General features: G+C 40.1%; 1 protein-coding gene across 1 annotated transcript; it reads left to right on the plus strand.

The window, feature by feature from the left end:
- phyhip (phytanoyl-CoA 2-hydroxylase interacting protein) lies at positions 1–19,792 on the plus strand (the record flags this gene model as incomplete). The annotated part of the gene is made up of 4 exons (XM_079826832.1): positions 1–171; positions 15,661–15,835; positions 16,461–16,578; positions 19,258–19,792. 4 exons carry the CDS (start codon positions 1–3, stop codon positions 19,790–19,792), a joined length of 999 nt encoding a protein of 332 aa, XP_079682958.1.

Here is a 19,792-nt window from a genome sequence, read left to right on the forward strand (position 1 = left end):
ATGGCTGAGGCGGAGCTCCTCTCCACACCCCATAATATTCAAATCAGCGAGGTGAGCTGTGACTCGTTCCGGATCACCTGGGAAATGGGGGAGGACATGTCCCGAGTGACGCATTTCTTCATCGATCTGAGCCGTAAAGAAGGCAGCGAGCCCAACCGCTTTAAGCACAGAGTCAGTATACACTCTTATTCTGCTGTTTAGATCTCCACTGCTGCCTTTATTTACTGTCACACAACCAGGGCCAGTGGAATTGAACTTATTACAAGGACAATCCCTTCAGAACAATCTGGGGTTAAACAAGGACACAGTGGTGAAGGCTTGTGATTCACAACATTGGACCCTCTTGAATTTCATTGTATGAAAAATGTATTGGCGTTCTTCTTGCACTTAGAACCGTGCGGGAGACTTATGAAATTTGGTGCACAGATAGAGGACAGTCTGAACTGTCGCCATAGCAAATTTGGAGTCTCTAACTCAATCCGTCTGCCATTTTCCATCGTGAATATTTTTTCCTGAATTTCGAATTTTCTGAAAAACCTACTTTTTCTAACTCCTCCTAGGCCGTTGATCTGATTTTCACGAAAATTGAACCAGATTATCTTCAGACCATGCCGACAAAAAGTTATGGAATTTATTGGTTGATTGGTCAAAACGTTCTCGAAGAACTTGCGAACGAATTCGACGAAGAACACGCCAAAATGGACTTGAGGCTATATCTCCGAAACGCTTCTTACAAAACTTGGTGTGTGTTGTGGCAATCATGACCTGAAGGTATCTGTACAGTTTCGCACAGTGCCACCTAGTGGTTAGGAGATAAGAAAAAGAGCTATTTTTGCTTTTGAACACTTGGAACAAAACTCTTTAGATTTAGATTTGGTGCCACATGCCGAGTCGAGCGATACTCAATTTTCCCAGATCTACCCATTACCCATTTTGGGCATCCGCTATTTTGAATTTTGTCGTACCCTGAAAGTACTCAAAACGTCTCGGGTCAAAAGTTATAATGAATAATTTTCCTATTGTAATAAAACTGCTCCAACAGATTCCTTGGGTCATGCTAAGAACATAAAAAAAAAAAATTCCATAGTTTTTGCCCGACGTTAAACCGAGGTCCTGACTCTCTGTGGTCATTAAAAATCCCAGGATGTCCTTTGGAAAAAGAGTAGGGGTGTAACCCCTGCATCCTGGCCAAATTTGCCCATTGGCCTCTGTCCATCATGGCCTCCTAAACATCCTCATATATATTGATTGGCTTCATCACTCTGTCTCCTCTCCACCAATCAGCTGGTGTGTGGTGGGCGTTCTGACGCAATATGGCTGCTGTCGCATCATCCAGGTGGATGCTGCACAGTGGTGGTGGTTGAGGTGATTTCCATCCTTCTATATGTAAAGCGCTTTGAGTACCCGGAAAAGCGCTATATAAATGTAAAAAATTATTATTATTATTAACTAAAACCTTCTTTTTCAAACTCCTCTTAGACCACTTGTCCAATTTTCACCAAATTCGACTCCGATCATCTTCAGACCATGCTGGCAAAAAGTTATGGATTTTGTGTCAATAGACATTTTTGTATTGTGCATCAAAAATTGTATGGCCTGATGCCAAAATGAGGCTGATCTCTGCAATGCTCTGGCATATTGACTGCAAACTTTGCATGTGTTATGTCATTGTCACTTTACTCTGACCACAACACATCAATTTGGTCACAGCACCACCTATTGGTTGAAAGTGATAAACCATTAAATCATATCCGGTTGTTAAGTCTGACGTCACGCGGCAGCGCTTCCGGGTCCATCGGTCCATCTCATACCACACGAAAAACAACAAACGGTGCTAATATACACACACAATGTGGTGTAATACTACAAAAAAATATATAATCATAACCTTTATCTCCATACCAAAATTCCAGATGGCCAGACAGTGATTCATCTTTTATATATCGGTAAAATATTAATTTCTCTGACGCTGTGAGCACAGAGACTGTTGTGTAGACTGTAAGTATTTAAAATGTTTAACTTTTTAAAATGTTTGATGTTTAATATGAATAAATAGCACTCATAAACGGCCGTCGATGGCATTCTCAAGTGAAACGAGTTATTGAGGCTTGGACCCAGAAACGCCGTTCCTTACGTCACGACTTAACAAGCGGATTACTAGTGACTGTATTTATGATTTTTCATTCTTTTTTTAAATCAAAATAATCTTATAATGTATTTAATTGCTCATTGTTGCATTTGGTCCCAGCATGACTTACCTTACCGTCTTTGTGCTTGGCCCCTTAATTGCTGCTTGCAGCTATATTTTTTTATTAAATTTTTACTAAACATTAGAATTAGTAGTTTTTAACGCCAAAAGGGTTTGCGCTGACACAAGGTGTTTGTAAATCTGGCCCTTTGAATATTATAAACAGTATTGTTGTCACATTTTGATGAAGATGATGATGAGGTGAAGTTGATCTTTTAGCAGCTTAAACATTTATTAAATAAAACAAAAGAATGATATCCAATACAGAAACAAACGAAACGGTTCAGTTCTCAGTGAAATTAACATTCACAAAGTATTAAAAATGAAGCCTTCAACACAGTGTACATTTTCTTCGGATAAAAGAGTCTCCCAATTTAAAAAACGTAGCTGTAAATACCCTCAGATGGTATCTGAGAAACTGACATAAGAAAATACATCAAAAAAGTTTTCATTTAGACCGTGCAGCTGCTATGAAATACCATGAAATATACGGGTCAGATTGACGTAATTTTTTTTGTAATCTCATATGCACATTCTACAACAATTTGCAGGTATGTTCATGACTCTAAACGTCAAAAACATCATATTTTAACCAGCATTTCTGAACTCAAATTGAACCACAACATAATAAAAGGGTTAAAAGACATATCTCAAATGTTCACCAACATTTATTTAAAGTGTGTTCTGCCTGAATAAAGGTTAAAATAAGGACAAATATAAAAAGCAGGCAATGGAGAAGCAGATGGCATGTGAAGGAGGAGGTATAGGTTGCTGTAGGTGTGTTGGTAATGAGCACATCTGACAGGCCCTTCAGGGGCTACTGTGATGGTCACGCCACTGCTAATGCAGGAGAATGAAAAACCTGACCAAAACTGCTGTGAGCGGATAATGACTCACAGGGACATGTTTCCTCCCCAATAGGCACCTAAATCCCCCAATCGCAGGCCAACCACCCCTTTAAAAAACAACAATAAAAACATAAAATTAGGATATTGCTTTGCAAAAAAACATCTAATTTGGTACACTGGTAATTTGGGGAATCATGCACCTATATATCTTTTTTTTATTAGGGGAAGGACTTAAAACAGCGTTCTAAAGAAACCTTTTATCCACCTTATTTTTCAACACCTAAGGTGCTTTCTGTGAACGTGCAAGACTTCCGATTTATTAGCCGCTATAGGGAAATAACAAGAAGAATATATCTGTAACATCAGCAGATGAGGATGAGTTGTACATTTATTAAGTAAACTCAAAACTTCTCAAGTACATAATCATAGGGGACAAAAACAAGGCTCAGGAACAGCGCAAACAACATAACACAACGATAAGAACTGACAAAGAACAAGACTGAACACAGGGTTTAAATACACAGGCAAACAGATCATGGAAACGAGACACAGCTGACAAGACTAATAAGACACACCTGAACTGAAACTCAAATCAACAAGAAAAACTACAAAGAACTACGAAATAAAGCACAGGAAACACTTCAACTTAAAAGTCCAAGGACAGACAGGGAGCCATAGCTGTCAACCCTCCCGTTTTTTCCGGGTTTCTCACGTATTTTAGCTCTTTTCCCGTTGTCTTCCCGGTTTAGTATTTCCCCGTAAAATATCCCGTATTTTTACGTTCTGATTGTGTTAACTCAGAACACGCAACTATCTGGTTTAGTGCCAGAAGACGCGAATGAGAAGTCGCGCGCAGTGTGAGAAAATTTGTCTATGCACTCATCCGAGAGCGCGCACACGTCTCTCAGCGCGCAAATATTGAGTTCTCTTTCAAGTCTTGCTCTTGAACGGACAAACTCACGCAAAAAGTATGTCAACATGTCCATATTGATGAGTATTCTAGCAGACATAGTCTGTATATGGCTTAAGTAAACTTTATACAGTCCAGAAAAGACGACGCATATCCGAGTTCTTAAAGGTGCAGTAGCCTTTACAGCTGTCTGTTTAATGTCAAACAAAAGACAAGGGCATCACTCCCTGCTCTTGATTGAATAGCTTTTGTAAGTTTAATAGGATTAATCTTTAATTTATACAGTCAAATATGCAATGCTATTTTACATTTGATAAATTTCTGTACCTGAAAACTAATGTTAGACGTACCTGAAAAACCTGAAAAGCATAGTTTATTTTATTAGTATCTTTGCTCGATAGTATTTATTTGTGCTGCTGCCTGTATTTAAATGATTTGTTCTTATTATTTTCTTTTTTTTAATTTGACAGTCCTTTTTTCCCTGAACATAGCAAAGAACAGTACCGAAACCGTGAACCTAAAACCGAACCGTGAGCAATCTGTACCGTTATACCCCTAGCGTAACGTATGATAAAATGACTGAAAAAAGGTTGGGAAACACTGGCTTAGGCTATCGAAGAAGAAGACAGTTGCAGCCGCGGGCGGGAGGAAGAGGGAAAAAGTAGCGGGAAGTAAACTTCAAGGAGAGTCTAGTAGATGAGTGTGATGTGCAATGATGGATCAGGATGCTGACAGCCAAAATCGAAATATTTTGTGTAGTTATAAACTCTTTAGACTCTTTTTTTTTAAGTTTGTGGGTAAGAATCATGTAAAAAAATCCCTTATTTTGTGGATGGATTCCGGGAAATCTCCCTTATTTTCAATGTTCAATGTTGACAGCTATGCAGGGAGCACATGTGACAATATCAAAGTGCAGCACCCTGTAAAACTGTTTGCGCTACAAACCAGCGTGTTTATAATAAAGACAATACAATAAAATAAAATGGTAAGAAACACCAGTTTGCAATATCAAGCAGCATAATGAGCTGTTTTTTTTTTTTTACAGATAAAAATAACTGGAAGTGAATGACACCAGAAGCCAGACACATTACAGTTTTTCTCAGTCGCTTTGGTACATTTTTCTAGCCTGGATGCCAGACGAATTCAGCCCCGCCCACAACATTTGAGGTCGGGCAGTTCGGTCTCGGTTTGGTTTTACAGTCTATGGTCTGGACTTGATCTGTTGTGGAGCAACTATGCCCGAACAGGAGCTGTTCGGACCAATGAAATTGTCAGGGCGGGCTTTATACGATGATGGACAGATGATCAACAGTAACATGATCATCCACGTCACCAAAGAGCGCTTGGGTTGAATTCGTTCTAATCCTAGAGAACTTGTTCGTACATGCATTCATCTTTACTATTTCTCTCAGAAATTATGATCGTGTTGATAAGTACTCTGTGTATCCTTAAATTATTTTTTACAACACCGGCAAAGAGTCAGTTGAGTTCTGTTGACAACTAACGTTATGCGTCACTCCGTTGCTCTGATTGGTTGTAGGTCTGTCCAATTGAGGTCTTTCCTGGTTCGGTTGAAACACGCCCAATAATCACAGCCAAATGGAGCGGTCTCAGACTCATATTCTGACTAGAATTGAGTATGACAACGTCAGGCTTAACATTTCTCAGATCAGAATTGTAATTCTCAAAACTACTTGTTCAATCTTCACATCATTGTGTCACTTGTGCACATCAAAAAAGCAGTTTCTTGTTTCTTTGAACAAGTTGCAAATGCTTTGGTACATCCATGCAAATGATTATACAGTTTTTCTCCGTTGCTTTGGTGCATTTCTCACATCCCTATTAACATTTGCACAACAGTTAGTGCAGTTCTCAAAAAAATTTGTACAAACTGCAAAACCTAGTTGATAACCTACAAAAGCGTGTCACTTGCTCAAAATGGAAAGCTCATTCCTCAAAAGCAAGTATTCATGTCAATGAAAGTGTCGGTGTCATCAAGATGTAAAGTCCTGATACCATTGTTTATGAACAAGATAGTCAAATGGCTTTGACATGTTTTCATTATGACAGTTTACTCTGTAAATGTTTTCCAATGCAAAAAAGTAAGATCTTGGTGACACTACTTGAAAATGCTCAAGACAGCACTATATACTATTTGCACAGCCATTTGAAAAATACAGTAAAGTTACACATTACTGTATTTAGTGAGGTAACTGAGAACAAGACACTGAATATGTATGTTTCACATTTCTACTGCATATGCTCTTTGCAAGTCTAATTTGTTCACAGCATTGTGCAAAAGAAAAATACACCCTTATTTACAACAAACATAAACTCCCTTTGGGTAGAGCTGTGCACAACTGTAAACAATATTGCAGTAGGCCTACATATTGGAACTGAACATACATAATACTAGTACTGTAATCATGCACATCCAGATGTTCCTCTCTGTCTGGCCACATAATTTCATCTACATCACAGCTAATATTATCTCTTGCAATACAGCGAGGAAAGTATCTCCTCGAGTGGCGAATCCACCCTCTGCAGGACTCTGCTTTGACAGATTTTGACAACTAGTTCAACATTTTTGTATGTAATGACTCGAAGCAATGAAATGAGGACTGTTAGTTTTATATGGAATGACTATTCAGCATTCACAAGTATAGTTAATTTAGCCTGACATGACATAAGCAAATGATAATGTTATAAAACAGCAGAGAGTCGTATGAAAGCAATTGATGCATGTCCAAAAGCATTTGCAATTTGTTGGAAGGAATGATAAACTGCTACTATGTGCACAAATGACTAAATGTTGTGGAGGTTGAACTAACTGTTGTGCAAATGTAAACAGTGATGTGAGAAATGCACCAAAGTGACTGAGAAAACCTGTAATTCTCTGCTGTTTCCTAGATTATCAATTCCTTATGTCATGTTGATCAAAATGTATTATAATGGGTCTCTGTTGAATAATCTCACCTCCCACAACATTTAGGCATTAGTTCATAGCATAAGTCTTTACATGCAAAATGGTTGAACAAGTTGTCATAATATGTCAAGCATATTTCTATACATTTCCATTAGACTTTTTTCTACAGATATTCGTTGTGATGTGGATGAGAATTTGTTGCCCTACAGACAGGAACGTCAGGAGGTGTAGGAAGACTGCACTGTTATTCCTACAGCACTGCATGTATAGGTTTCCCTAAGGAGATTGTTCTCATTTCTACTTTAGTTTTTTCTTTGTTTTGTTTTTTTGTGCTATGCAGTGCTGTCTTTTCCTTTCTGTAGCCTATTGCAATGACATGCTCTGTCAACAAATTACTGTACAAACAGTAAAAGCGTAAATGTGAATCTTGTCCAGTCTCTTGCAATCAAACTCCCACATACACTAAGATGTAACCTACAATTTACAATAATTTTCATCAAAACTTTAGCCATAGTTTACATCAGAACATCCCTCCAGTACACTGTTATATTGACAACATGATTAAGCAATTTGACTGTCTTATCCTTACACAATGACACAAGGACTTGTTATTCTGATGGCACTGACATGTTCAGTGACACAGATATTTACTTTTGAGAGATGAACTAAGGATTTTGAGCAAGAGACTGGCTTTTGCAGGTAATCCATGGTGTTTTGCTATTTGTACGAATTGTTCTGAGAAATGCACTTACTGTTTTGCAAATGTCGAGGATGATTCGAGAAATGCACCAAAACGACTGAGAAGATAACTACCCCTTAAACACACACACACACACACACACACACACACACACACACACACACACACACACACACACACACACACACACACACACACACACACACACACACACACACACACACACACACACACACACACACACACACACACACACACACACACACACACACATGTTTGTTTTTGTGAAATGTGAGGACATTCCATAGGCGTAATGGTTTTTATACCGTACAAACCGTATTTTCTATCCCCTTACACTGCCCCTGTCCCTAAACCTAACCCTCACAGGAGACTGCACAGTTTACTTTCTGTGAAAAAAAAATCATTCTGTGTGATTTATAAGCATTTTGAAAAGTGAGGACATGGGGAACGTCCTCATATTTCACCCTCTTTTTGTAATACCTATGTCATACCCATGTCATTATACACATTTGTGTCCTGATATAGGCAGACAGAGAGACAGACAGATAGACAGATAGATAGATAGATAGATAGATAGATAGATAGATAGATAGATAGATAGATAGATAGATAGATAGATAGATAGATAGATAGATAGATAGATAGATAGATAGATAGATAGATAGATAGATAGATAGATAGATAGATAGATAGATAGATAGATAGATAGATAGATAGATAGATAGATAGATAGATAGATAGATAGATAGATAGATAGATAGATAGATAGATAGATAGATAGATAGATAGATAGATAGATAGATAGATAGATAGATAGATAGATAGATAGATAGATAGATAGATAGATAATTCTGAGCAGTCAATCATACAGAACTGAACAGTGTTGGGAAAAGTTACTAATTGCATTAGTTACTTTTTATGGAATGTACTGTGTTATGTTATTTTGCATTACTTTTCCTTACCTGGGCTGGTTTGTTTTTTAACGACAACAACAAAAGACAACAACAAAAGTTCTATTTTTAGCAAATGTAAAGGCCCCTTTCACACTGAAAGTGAAATAAATAGGCCTCAGGCTGAAGGAAATGCAAATTCAAGCCTGCGCAGCTCAAACAAACCTTTCAGCTGCAGCCATTCTGGATCGCAGAAGAAAGTTCAACACTCTAACTTCAACAATTAAACAAACAAACACAAATGTGATTTTTGCTTATTCGCATGGTTGAATTGGATCATTGAAGGTCGGCAACAAAGGCATTAGTTAATAAAGTGAGATTAAATACATAAAGTATATTTGTATTATTTAACATATATAATTATTGCAGGTTTGTGTAATGTTCTGAGTTTGCATTTCACTACAGAAGCTGTCCGTCAATAAATGGCAAACTAACTTGCGCTACTTATTTGAAAAAGTAACTCTAAAAAAAAAATACATAAATATATACTTAAATAAACATACAAAAAAAAAAATATAGTATTTATACTTTTATTTCCTTATTTATGTATAATTGTGTTTTTTCATTTATTTACACATTTATGTATATATGTATTTGTCTACATTTATTTATTTCTACATTTCTTTGTCTGTATGCTAATGAGGGGGCGTGTTTTATCTCAGACATAGCAATCGAACTCAGAGTGGCAGTGCTGAGGCTTTGTTTGATTTACATTTTGTTTGATTTAATAATTCCAATTGATGACTTGTGATTAATCAGTATCTAAGAGCAGCATCCTTGGATTATGCATTTGAACATGTCACAAGATGTGCATGCAAAATTAGGAAACACAAATGGGAACTGAATTTGCCGTCACGTTTAAAACGCATTGATCAATATGCTTGGCTGCTTAAGAGGCTGGATGAGTGGATCACTTGGGCCAGGATGAAGTTCAAGCCGCAGAAGTCAAGGAGCCTCTCATTGCGAAAGGGGAAGAGAAATGATAGAGTCACCTTCACCATCAGTGGGGAAGACATCCCCTGCATTGTGGAACAGCCCATCCGAAGCCTGGGAAGACTTTATACATCTGATCTCTCAGACAAGGATATGGGGAAAATCATCTTTCGGCAGCTGTCAGAAGGCCTGTCCAAGATCAATTCAAGCCAGCTACCTGGAAAGTACAAGGTGTGGTGTTATCACTTCACACTGTACCCAAGGGTGATGTGGCCTCTGAAGCTGTGCAAAGTCACCTCATCAGCCGTAAGCAGGATGGAGGCAAAAGCCAACTCCTTCATCCGCAAATGGCTCGGCCTACCATGGTGCTTCTCAACTGCTGGCCTGTATGGATGGAACTCAGTCCAGCTATACCGCTGAAATCCATCACCCTGGGCTACAGGCAGGAGAAGGCAAGGCTGGTGATGGAATTACGTTTTTTTTCAATTGCTAACAAGCATTGTTCAATACTGAAACCACATTTTCAAAACTCTTCATAAAGTCTGCATTACCAAGATTAATTTTGGCCAAACAGGTAATCTAACCAGTTAGTAATCTAACTCAGATCAACAAAACACTCAAAATAAGCTTGTTCCACCAATCACTGGCAACATATTCTCATTCAGAAAACATGCATGTCACTCATAACACACTGACCTAAAAAAAACACTAGCAACAGGGAGCATTACATAAATTATGACCTTTTATTTTTAAAGTTTGAATGAATTTCCCAGTATTTCATTATAGAAAAACAGCATACGAATGTAACAAGAATGAATCAGAAATAATTCGTTTTCTTTGAATATAGTACTTTATTTGTGAAAATACTGTAAATAGGTGAAAAAAGGAAGAAAAAAAATCAACACATCAACAACACGTGTAGTCTAATCACTCATTGTAAAGTCCTGTTAAGGTTCTAGTCCTCCCTCTCTCTTGCATTAGGCCACAAGTTCTCATCACATAAATGGTCAATAATTGTGACCCTTATTTCATCAGAAATCACCGCTCTTGGTCTTCTTCTCTTTTGTCCTCCACGCACTCTCCCTCGTACCACTCCTCTTTGCCCACCAACCTGTCTTCTGTGATCCATATTTCCAAACAAAATCAGTTCCAAGCTATCCCCTTTACTAGAACATGGTAATGAGACTAAAGCAGGACACCTGGGTTGGCTTTGAGCGGAAATTACAATTAACTTGGAATGATTATTATTTCATTTCTGCTAAGATTTTCTATATTTCAAAATAATTACTGCAGAAATGCTTGCAATTTGCCATCATTCTGATTTGAATGTGCTTTTATCAGTTTTGAAAGCAGTGTGTTGGCATATGAAAAATATCCTGCAAATATATAGTTTTTTGCAGTTTGTGGAGTATGAATGACAAAAGTGTTTGTGGATTTTGAAAAATGTGGTGATTGAATGCATTTTGTCTGAAAGCAATGAAAAATGATTCACAGTTTGGTCCGTATACACTTGTGTGTCGCTGAATGTGTGAAGAGTTTTGAAAATGTGGTTTCAGTATTGAACAATGCTTGTTAGCATTTGAAAAAAACTGTAAGAGACTCCTCCGACAGAGCAGTGGCTGATGCGGATGCCAGAGTAGAGACTGGAAGGAAATGGAGGGCCAAGGAGGAGGTGCAGAAGGGCGGGCAGGTCTCGGATAGAGTGAGCCACCCATTCTATGGTCTAAGGCAAGCAGGAAGGAGAGGAAGGACTTTGTTGTTGAAGAGGTCACCAGGATTGAGCAGGAGGAGCTCAGAGTGAGGACTGTGGCACAGGGGCAGCAAGGGCGGTGGACAGCTTGGGAGGGTATCGCGTGCCGAGCAATCAGCTGGGCAGAGTTCTGGCTCAGTTTCCTCATTAGGGCAACATACAACACCCTCCTGAGCCCTCGAAACCTCCACCAATGGCTTGGAATAGAGCCATCCTGTGACCTCTGCGGGATCATCAATGCCTCATTCCAGCATGTTCTGTTGGGCTGTAAAACAGCACTGACACAGGGTCGGCTCAGATGGTGGCACGACCAAGTGCTCAGAAAGCTGGCAGAGGTGCTGGAGAAAAGTTGGCAGGAGGCAAAAAACCAGAGTCCATCAGAGAGCCGATGCAGGATCCTCTTCCTCAGGCAGGGGGAACCCGCAATGAATACCAGCAAGAGACCACCAGCCAAGCTGTTAACACCAGGGGCAGGTCTCGGATGGAGCGAGCCACCCATTCTGTGGTCCAAGGCAAGCAGGAAGGAGAGGAAGGGCTTTGTTGTTGAATAGGTCACCAGGATTGAGCAGGAGGAGCTCAGAGTGAGGTCTGTGGCACAGGGGCAGCAAGGGCGGTGGACAGCTTGGGAGGGTGTCGCATGCCGAGCAATCAGCTGGGCAGAGTTCTGGCTCAATTTCCTCATTAGGACAACATACAACACCCTCCCGAGCCCTCGAAACCTCCACCAATGGCTTGGAATAGAGCAATCCTGTGACTTTGCAAGACCATCAATGCCTCACTCCAGCATGTTCTGTCGGGCTGTAAAACAGCACTGACACAGGGTCGGCTCAGATGGCGGCACCACCAAGTGCTCAGGAAGCTGGCAGAGGTGCTGGAGAAAAGTCGGCAGGAGGCAAACAACCAGAGTCCATCAGAGAGCCGATGCAGGACCCGCTTCCTCAGGCAGGGGGAACCCGCAATGCATACCAGCAAGAGACCACCAGCCAAGCTGTTAACACCAGGGGCGGTGTGGAGGATGGAAGTAGACCAGGGAAGGCAGCTCCAGTTCCCACTGGAGATATGCAGCACCAGCTTAAGACCAGATGTGGTGCTGTGGTCTGCAGCTGCGAAGTCAGCGATACTTATCGAGCTGACAGTGCCATGGGAGGAGGGACTGGAAGCTGCCTATGAGAGAAAGAAGGCAAAGTATGCAGACCTGGTCACGGAGTGCAGAGAAAGTGGATGGAGTGTGAGGCTGTACCCGGTGGAGGCGGGAGGCAGAGGCTTTGTGGGCAGATTAACATCACGCCTGCTCAAGGATCTGGGACTACAGGGAGCCACACTGAGCAGATCCACCAAAGAGCTCTCTGAGGAAGCTGAGAAAGCAAGCCACTGGCTTTGGCTGAAGCGACGAGATAAGGCTTGGGGAGGAACATCCAATTAGGTTTTGCTGCAGGGGGTGTCAGGGAGACGTCCCTGTTCACTGCCCCGCCACCAGGAGATGTTCTGGGTTAAGGGGTGAAACGTCAATGAGCGGTGGTCCCCAGCTGAAGACCCTTCAGCAAAACCGTGTGGTATGCGGTCAGGTTTAGGCCTGCCTCAGGGAAGTGGACACCCCTGCCATAGTCCACCATAAGCACCGTTGGAGGTGCAACAGGCCTAAGGCCCAGCAGAAAGACCATCTCGCTGTAATGAATAGTAATTGCGTAGACTTCAGTGAAATGTGTGCTGGTTTCTCTCTGTGTTCAGAGCTGGTCTGCGAGTCTCATCGACAATAAACACAAGCTCTTATCAGCCAGGCGATTAGTTTTGTCACACAAAATATGGACGACACGACTTCCGCTCTTCCGCTGAAGTAACTGAAGTCTGAATATGGAGCTGATATCTTGCACAGATTTGGGACCGAGTCTGCGCAGTGGTGATCTTGGGACCGGAGTCTGTGCAGTGGAGAGCAGGAAGTAGAGGCGCGATGTCAAAAGCCTGCCCACACTCTCGCAGATGCCGAGCAATTTATTATGTTAGTGTGAAATAAACAGTTATGGAAATGTAGAAATTAAAGCTAAAGCTCCAATCTCCTCCCAAAAATCCAGAAAAAAGTCAGTTAGTGCCTCAGTGACAACTTCACTCAGAGAGGCCGTCAATCTCATTTTTTTTTTGTTTTTGTTTTACATTTCTTCATATATTTATTATTTTGGAAGCTTTGTAATTCCATATTACTTTAAAAAGTTATCTAAATACTTTACTTGTTGCCTCCAACAATGGAACTGAATAAAGGTATAACTTTGTTGTGTTCAGTTTTTCATTTCTTACTGACAAAGTGAAGCTACGTATATAACGTAGGACTATTGCTAGTTCTAGTATCTCTTTTGCACGTATTGGTCGGCAAAAAAAACTGCTGCTAAATTCTGCTGAAATGACATTGATTTTGCCAGGGCTATAATACTCCATTTGCAAGGGAAAGGATAGGTCTTGCTAAGGGGTTGCTATGGTTATTATGCCCCTCTGAGCATTTCATAATTGCTTCTGCTTGTCAGAAACTCGAGCCTCCACAACAAGACTAATTAACTGAAATAGGGCTCTTATACGTGAGAGGAAATACGTTACGCTTTAGTGAAGTTTAAAAAGTCTTTCACCTTTGAGAGAGAAGTCGTCACACAGAAAATAGGCGTAAAATGACCACACTGGATGTTGCATCCGCAGATGTTATCTTCTTCTCATAAATCGTACTATTGTTCCGCTGCTTAGACTGCACGCATTATTATTAGGCATTTAGTGTTTCCCATGATTCTTTTTATAGATAAACAGAAAATGTTTAACAAAACTATTTTAAATAGCTCTATTTTTGTTTTAGATAACAATAACAACACTGTAACTAGTTCATCAGTTATGAGCTGACTTGCTAGTGAATGACTTGAACTGGTTCCATGTGTCCTTTAATGATCCAGTCATAGTGGTTGATCAAGAGTCCCTGCCATCTCAGTTGCCCATAAAACCTCTTTTTCTTTCTTGAGGTATTTCTTGTCCAATATTGATGTTTCAGCTTGTGGTTCTTTTTAAATGAGACTCATGTTTCAGCTTTTGTCACCTCCTGCTCTGGGTAAGTTACAGTTCTGCTGGCTCAGGAGGCTAGAGTGTTCCTTCACAATTCACTCTTGACAAGCCGTTTTGCACCTTTTCTTCTCAACACGCTTTTTTATACCCAGCTGACTGAACAGATTTTAAAAGTCATTCCCAACAGAAACTCACACAGAAACATGTGCCGTGTTGCTAGGAGACGCACGACAAATGAAAACAATATGTGTTCTAAAATTGGTTCAAAATATCAAACATGTTTGACCTTCTCTGGCTGGATGGAATCATAGTCTGAAGCTGAACAATTGAGTCTGTGCTCATTATACACTATCTGTCAACTCAAATCTGCAGACTGACTCTAGTCTAAACTCTTCTTGACCCTCAGTCATGAAGAGTTAAATTTGACTTGATTATTATACTTAGTAATTATTCAGATATTTGGCTTCTCAAACAAGAACAAATGTAGGGCGGGGCTTGATTTTGTCTGTGGTGAATTGATTGGATGGTTGTGGTTTGCTATTGGTGGATCTCATGTGAGGTTGCCCGGCCCTCGTAATCAGAGAAGAGATGTCGCTGCGAGAGGGAGGGGAAGATATTCTGATTAAAGGGGTCATGGACTGCATTTTTTTTATTGTTTTATAATGTTTCCTGGGTGCACTTTTAATGTTAGTATGATTGTTTTTTAATCAAAAATGGTCATAATTTGGAAATAAAAGGTGTAAACGCCCACTGCTGTGATTGGCTGTTGTGAGACTTCAGTGTAAACGCCCACTGCTGTGATTGGCTGCAATGAGACTTCAGTGTAAACACTCACTGCTGTGATTGGCTGCTGTGACTCTTCAGTGTAAACGCCCACTGCTGTGATTGGCTGCTGTGAGACTTCAGTGTAAACGCCCACTGCTGTGATTGGCTGCTATGAGGCATTGATCTTGGTCTTCCACCTAATGAGTCGCTGTGCTTGGTTACAATAAAAGCTGTTTTTGGACTAACAAGAAAGTTTTCAGTTCTGAAACTTAAAGGATATTCTTATAGTATGATGACATGAAAATTTTATTTCTCAGTTCATGGCCCCTTTTATAAAAATGTATAAGGGCACATGAATAGAAAAAAAAATAATAATAATGATGTGCACAGATAGATAATTTGTAATAAAGGCTGTATTATTCCATAAAAACTAGAATTGTCCATTTTGATTTCATGGTGACTTTAAGACTGCAAGGGGTTTAACAACAACCTGTGGTTAGTTATTCTTCTCTTGAAAGCAGAACAAAAACCCTGTAGGCCAACGAATCTGATGGTGCCCTCTGGTGTTTGGCTTTTCAGGATGTTCCCACCAAGCTAGTGGCGAAAGCAGTACCTTTGCCAATGGCTGTGAGAGGCCACTGGTTCCTGAGCCCTCGAACGGACTATTGTGTCGCTGTGCAGACCGCTATTAGACAGCCTGACGGAGACTACCAAGTGTCTGAATGGAGCCAAGTGGTGGAGTTCTGCACTGGGGGTAAGCAGAGGCGGAGTAACAGAGGTTTTGTTATATATTGTTATATTAATATTAGTGTTTTAATGTTTTCGCTGTTAAAATATTTTCATCTATCCCAGCTTAATATGCAAAGACAGCTGTAAATAAGATGTTAAAAAGAGTAAACACTGTGACTCTGTGCTTTCAAATCATTGGTCTGTTTGTTTGAGCAGCACAACAAGAGGCTCAACCAATAGCATAAGTTTGGGGGAGGGGCTAAGTTTATCCAACCAATGGCAAACATCTGGAGTGCTTGGGAAACCTGTTCAGAAACAATCATAATTTCTGCTCCTCTAGTCTAGAGGCACATAAATTACACACTGCAGCAGACGGGGGTTAGTAATGGTAGCCGAATAATAATAATTATTATTATTATTTAATCTTAACGTAATCGTCATAACACACGTTTGTCATGGGTACTAATGCTGAAAAAGAACAAATGTACAAATGAAAAAATGTTTTCGTTGACGCTGCATATTATGTTCAGATAGAAGACACTACCAATAGTGGCACCTCTTTCTTTTTATTGACTTCAAAGTCATGTAATTCATATCAGAAGCACTTATGTTATACTCATGAATCATTGATAATGGGTTGTTTTCTGCAGATTATGCCATGGATCATCTCCAGCAGCTGTTGGATAAAGCTCAAGCCGTTGCTGGGAGGCCGCTCAGGTTCTCCGTGTTCTACCGCAATCAGAATCCCGAATACTTCCATTACGTGAGGTCAGTGTCATCTGTCATCCCCAGTCTCTACTGCTTTCTACATAAATCTTTCCTTGACAGCTGTAAGACTGCATTGATTTTTGATCTGCTGCGAGTTTTTGTGATTTGAGAATACTCAAAATGGATCAAAACAGACTATATTTATTTTATTAATTCCTGGTCTTGTTGTGTTGTTGTGCACGATTCTTCTTAAAAACATTTTTCACCTTTTTAAGCAATCTTAGAGGCTATGTTTTGTACAGAAGCTTGTTTCCCCCACAGAATAAAGCATTTTAAAAGATAATTGGGACTTTTTATCTCACAATTTTCACTTTATATCATGCAATTCTGAGGGAAAAAAATGGCAATTACCTTTGTTATTTTTTTATTCTGTGGCAGAAACAAGATTCCATAGTTTTGTATTTTGTATACGATGTGTGTGTCTTTTCTTTGCTTTTGTTTTATATGTATCTTTTTGTAATGCTTATCCTCTTGTATTAAACAGGACTTTGGTCAGCATTTACATTTTTAAATGGTGCTTTATAAATAAACTTAAAAAATAAATTTCCTTTTCAGTCTCTGAGCAACACCATACAGGTCTTAAAGGGATAGTTCACCCATTAATTTATTATAACAATTATAAAATTAGCAAATATACTTACTCTAGAAAGACTGTCAGAAGAGAGAGAAGTTTCAAATTGTCTAGATATGGCTATGGCATCTGCCAGCAAGGGTTAACAGGGCCATGCTAACTAGCTAGACCTTAACTCTTTCCTTGCCATTGACTGAATTGTCCAGCAATCCATGTTTTCAATGTTATACAGTAGGGGGCGCTGTTACGCATCTTCTGAAAGAGTACAGAATCTCCAGATCAAAACACATGAGAAGAAGCAGAAACAAGCGATTGAAGCATTGCTTACACACATGTAAAATAACGTGATCATCAACATTAAACAGCATATTAATCAAAACTGCCTAATGTTACTGAATGAAATGTTGACCCATGATGAGCTACAGGACTGTGAAGCTTTGGGGTGTTGATGGACTCCATCTGTGTTTGATCATCATTCTGAACAGTCTTTGACAAAAACGTGATTTTCTCTTTTTGTTCAAAATGTTGCTTTTTTACAATTGTTTTGTTTAAAAGCAGATGCTCTGTTCTTTCTTTTGATATATTACATGTTCAGATATTCATACAACAAAATATTCTGAAAATTAGCAAAAATGCTGAAAGAGTTAAAAAGTTGCTTAAAGGGTTACTTCAGCGATAAGCATTAAGCTTTGTATCAGTAGAAACCCGGTAGTATATTCAAATTATCTTACTTTCCCCCCTCATGTCCCCCTGAGACGAGAGAATTATGCATTTTATTTCTGGAAAAAATCCTCTGATGACGCAAATATCGTCATTTTGCGTCATCAGAGGATTTTTTGGCCAGAGGCTAAAAACTACAGCCAGTAGAAGGAGCTAGTTCCGCATGTTTTCAACCCGCCCATAGGGGTGGGATCTCACTCACAGAATGTAAATGCGCACGGCCGCTCAGCTCGGGCATTAATAACGGTGTGGTACGGAGCAAAGTGAGTGTTTCAACTTTTCAATGAATTCATATGAAAGTTAAGCTTCCATAGGCATAATCTGAAAACGTGCCAGACTGGACGCGCGCCGAGAATGACTGCCGTGCTTACCTCAGCTCTGCTCAGCTCTTCTCTCGTGATGAATGAAATCTGACTCCTGCTGTTTGTGCCGTGACTTTCGTTCGGCTCACTCACACTTTATTGAAAAGACACGTTTAGTTTTTAATTGTAGTGTCTGTTCTCTAACTAATCAAAACGACGGTGGGGGCGGTGTCATGATGGGCAAGTGATAACCAGTGGCCGTGGCTTTGGGAGTGGCCTCGTTGGGCAGCGAAGCAAGTGCATTCTGGGAGTTGTTGTCTTTCATCCACATGAGGCGAAAATAAATTATTGTCTTTTCTCAGTCTAGAAGGCACCAAATTCAAAAATGATTTCACATTTCTACTGCATAAATGACCCAATTTAAATACACATTCATCTTCCCAGCGCTGAAGTACCCCTTTAACTCAAATTAAGGTCTGGCTTCATTCTTCCACTTTTCACAACCAAATCAATTCCCCATGTCTAAAGGGGTCGTTCACACCAAAGATGATAACTATAACAATAAATATAACTATCAAGTTTTAATAACCACTATTATTGAGCAAAATAAAGTCCACACCACACCTATAATGCCTTCAGAATGATATTTTCTGACATTCTTGACATTAACTGAACATTGATTGGTGTGAACGCTAATATAGTTATCATTATTATCATTTTTGGTGTAAACAGGCCTTAACTAAGAACTGTCCTTCATTTTTTCACATTGAATATCCTGTTATACTCTGAAATACATCACATTTCGAGAGTAAAATGGGTTGCGAATGCAAGTTGCTATGAAATCGAAGCAGCGACAGATATTTCCTTTGGTATTATGACGAACATCCGAGTGAGAGGAATTATCAAACAAGAAGAAAAATTCAGAAGGCAGATCTGAATGCTTCTCTGGAAGATTGAGAAACACACGCACAGATAAATTGTTCACAATAAGATCAATAACATGAATTCTGTAAGATAGGGTGAGTGTAGAGGTGACATTTATAATTCAGTGTTGGATGATTGATTATTCTGCATGTCTCTACATAGATCAGAGTGTGGCGGTGCAATGCTCCCATCTTTCAAAGACAACAGTGGAAGTCATGGCTCCCCCATCAACGGAAAGCTACGTGGCGTCTTCCTCAGCTGCAACACTGAGTTCGACACAGGCCTCCCTCCCAAAGACTCCCCGTACGGCGCTCTGCGCTTCCAAATTTCTGCCGAACGTCTCCTCAATCCGAGTACAAACCTCTACTTCGCTGACTTCTACTGCATGTACACAGCTTACCACTATGTAGTGCTGGTGCTGGCCCCTGCCGGATCGGAGGGGGATGACTTTTGCAAAGTCCATCTTCCACGACTGGACCTAACAACCAATCCCTTCCTGACGTACACGGCCGGAGACGTACCCGTGTTCAGTCATGCCAGCGATGTCATCCTGGAGGTGTTGTTCACAGAGCCCTTGCTGCTGGAGCACGGCATCCTGGCTCAGATCAGCGGCCGTCCCCAGCTCATGAGCCTCTCCACTGCCAACGCCAAAAAAGACCCGAGCTGTAAGGTGTGCAATATCAGTGTGGGACGCTGA

This window comes from Gobio gobio (genome assembly GCF_949357685.1).
Source record: "Gobio gobio genome assembly, chromosome: 10".
Taxonomy (NCBI): Eukaryota; Metazoa; Chordata; class Actinopteri; order Cypriniformes; family Gobionidae; genus Gobio; species Gobio gobio.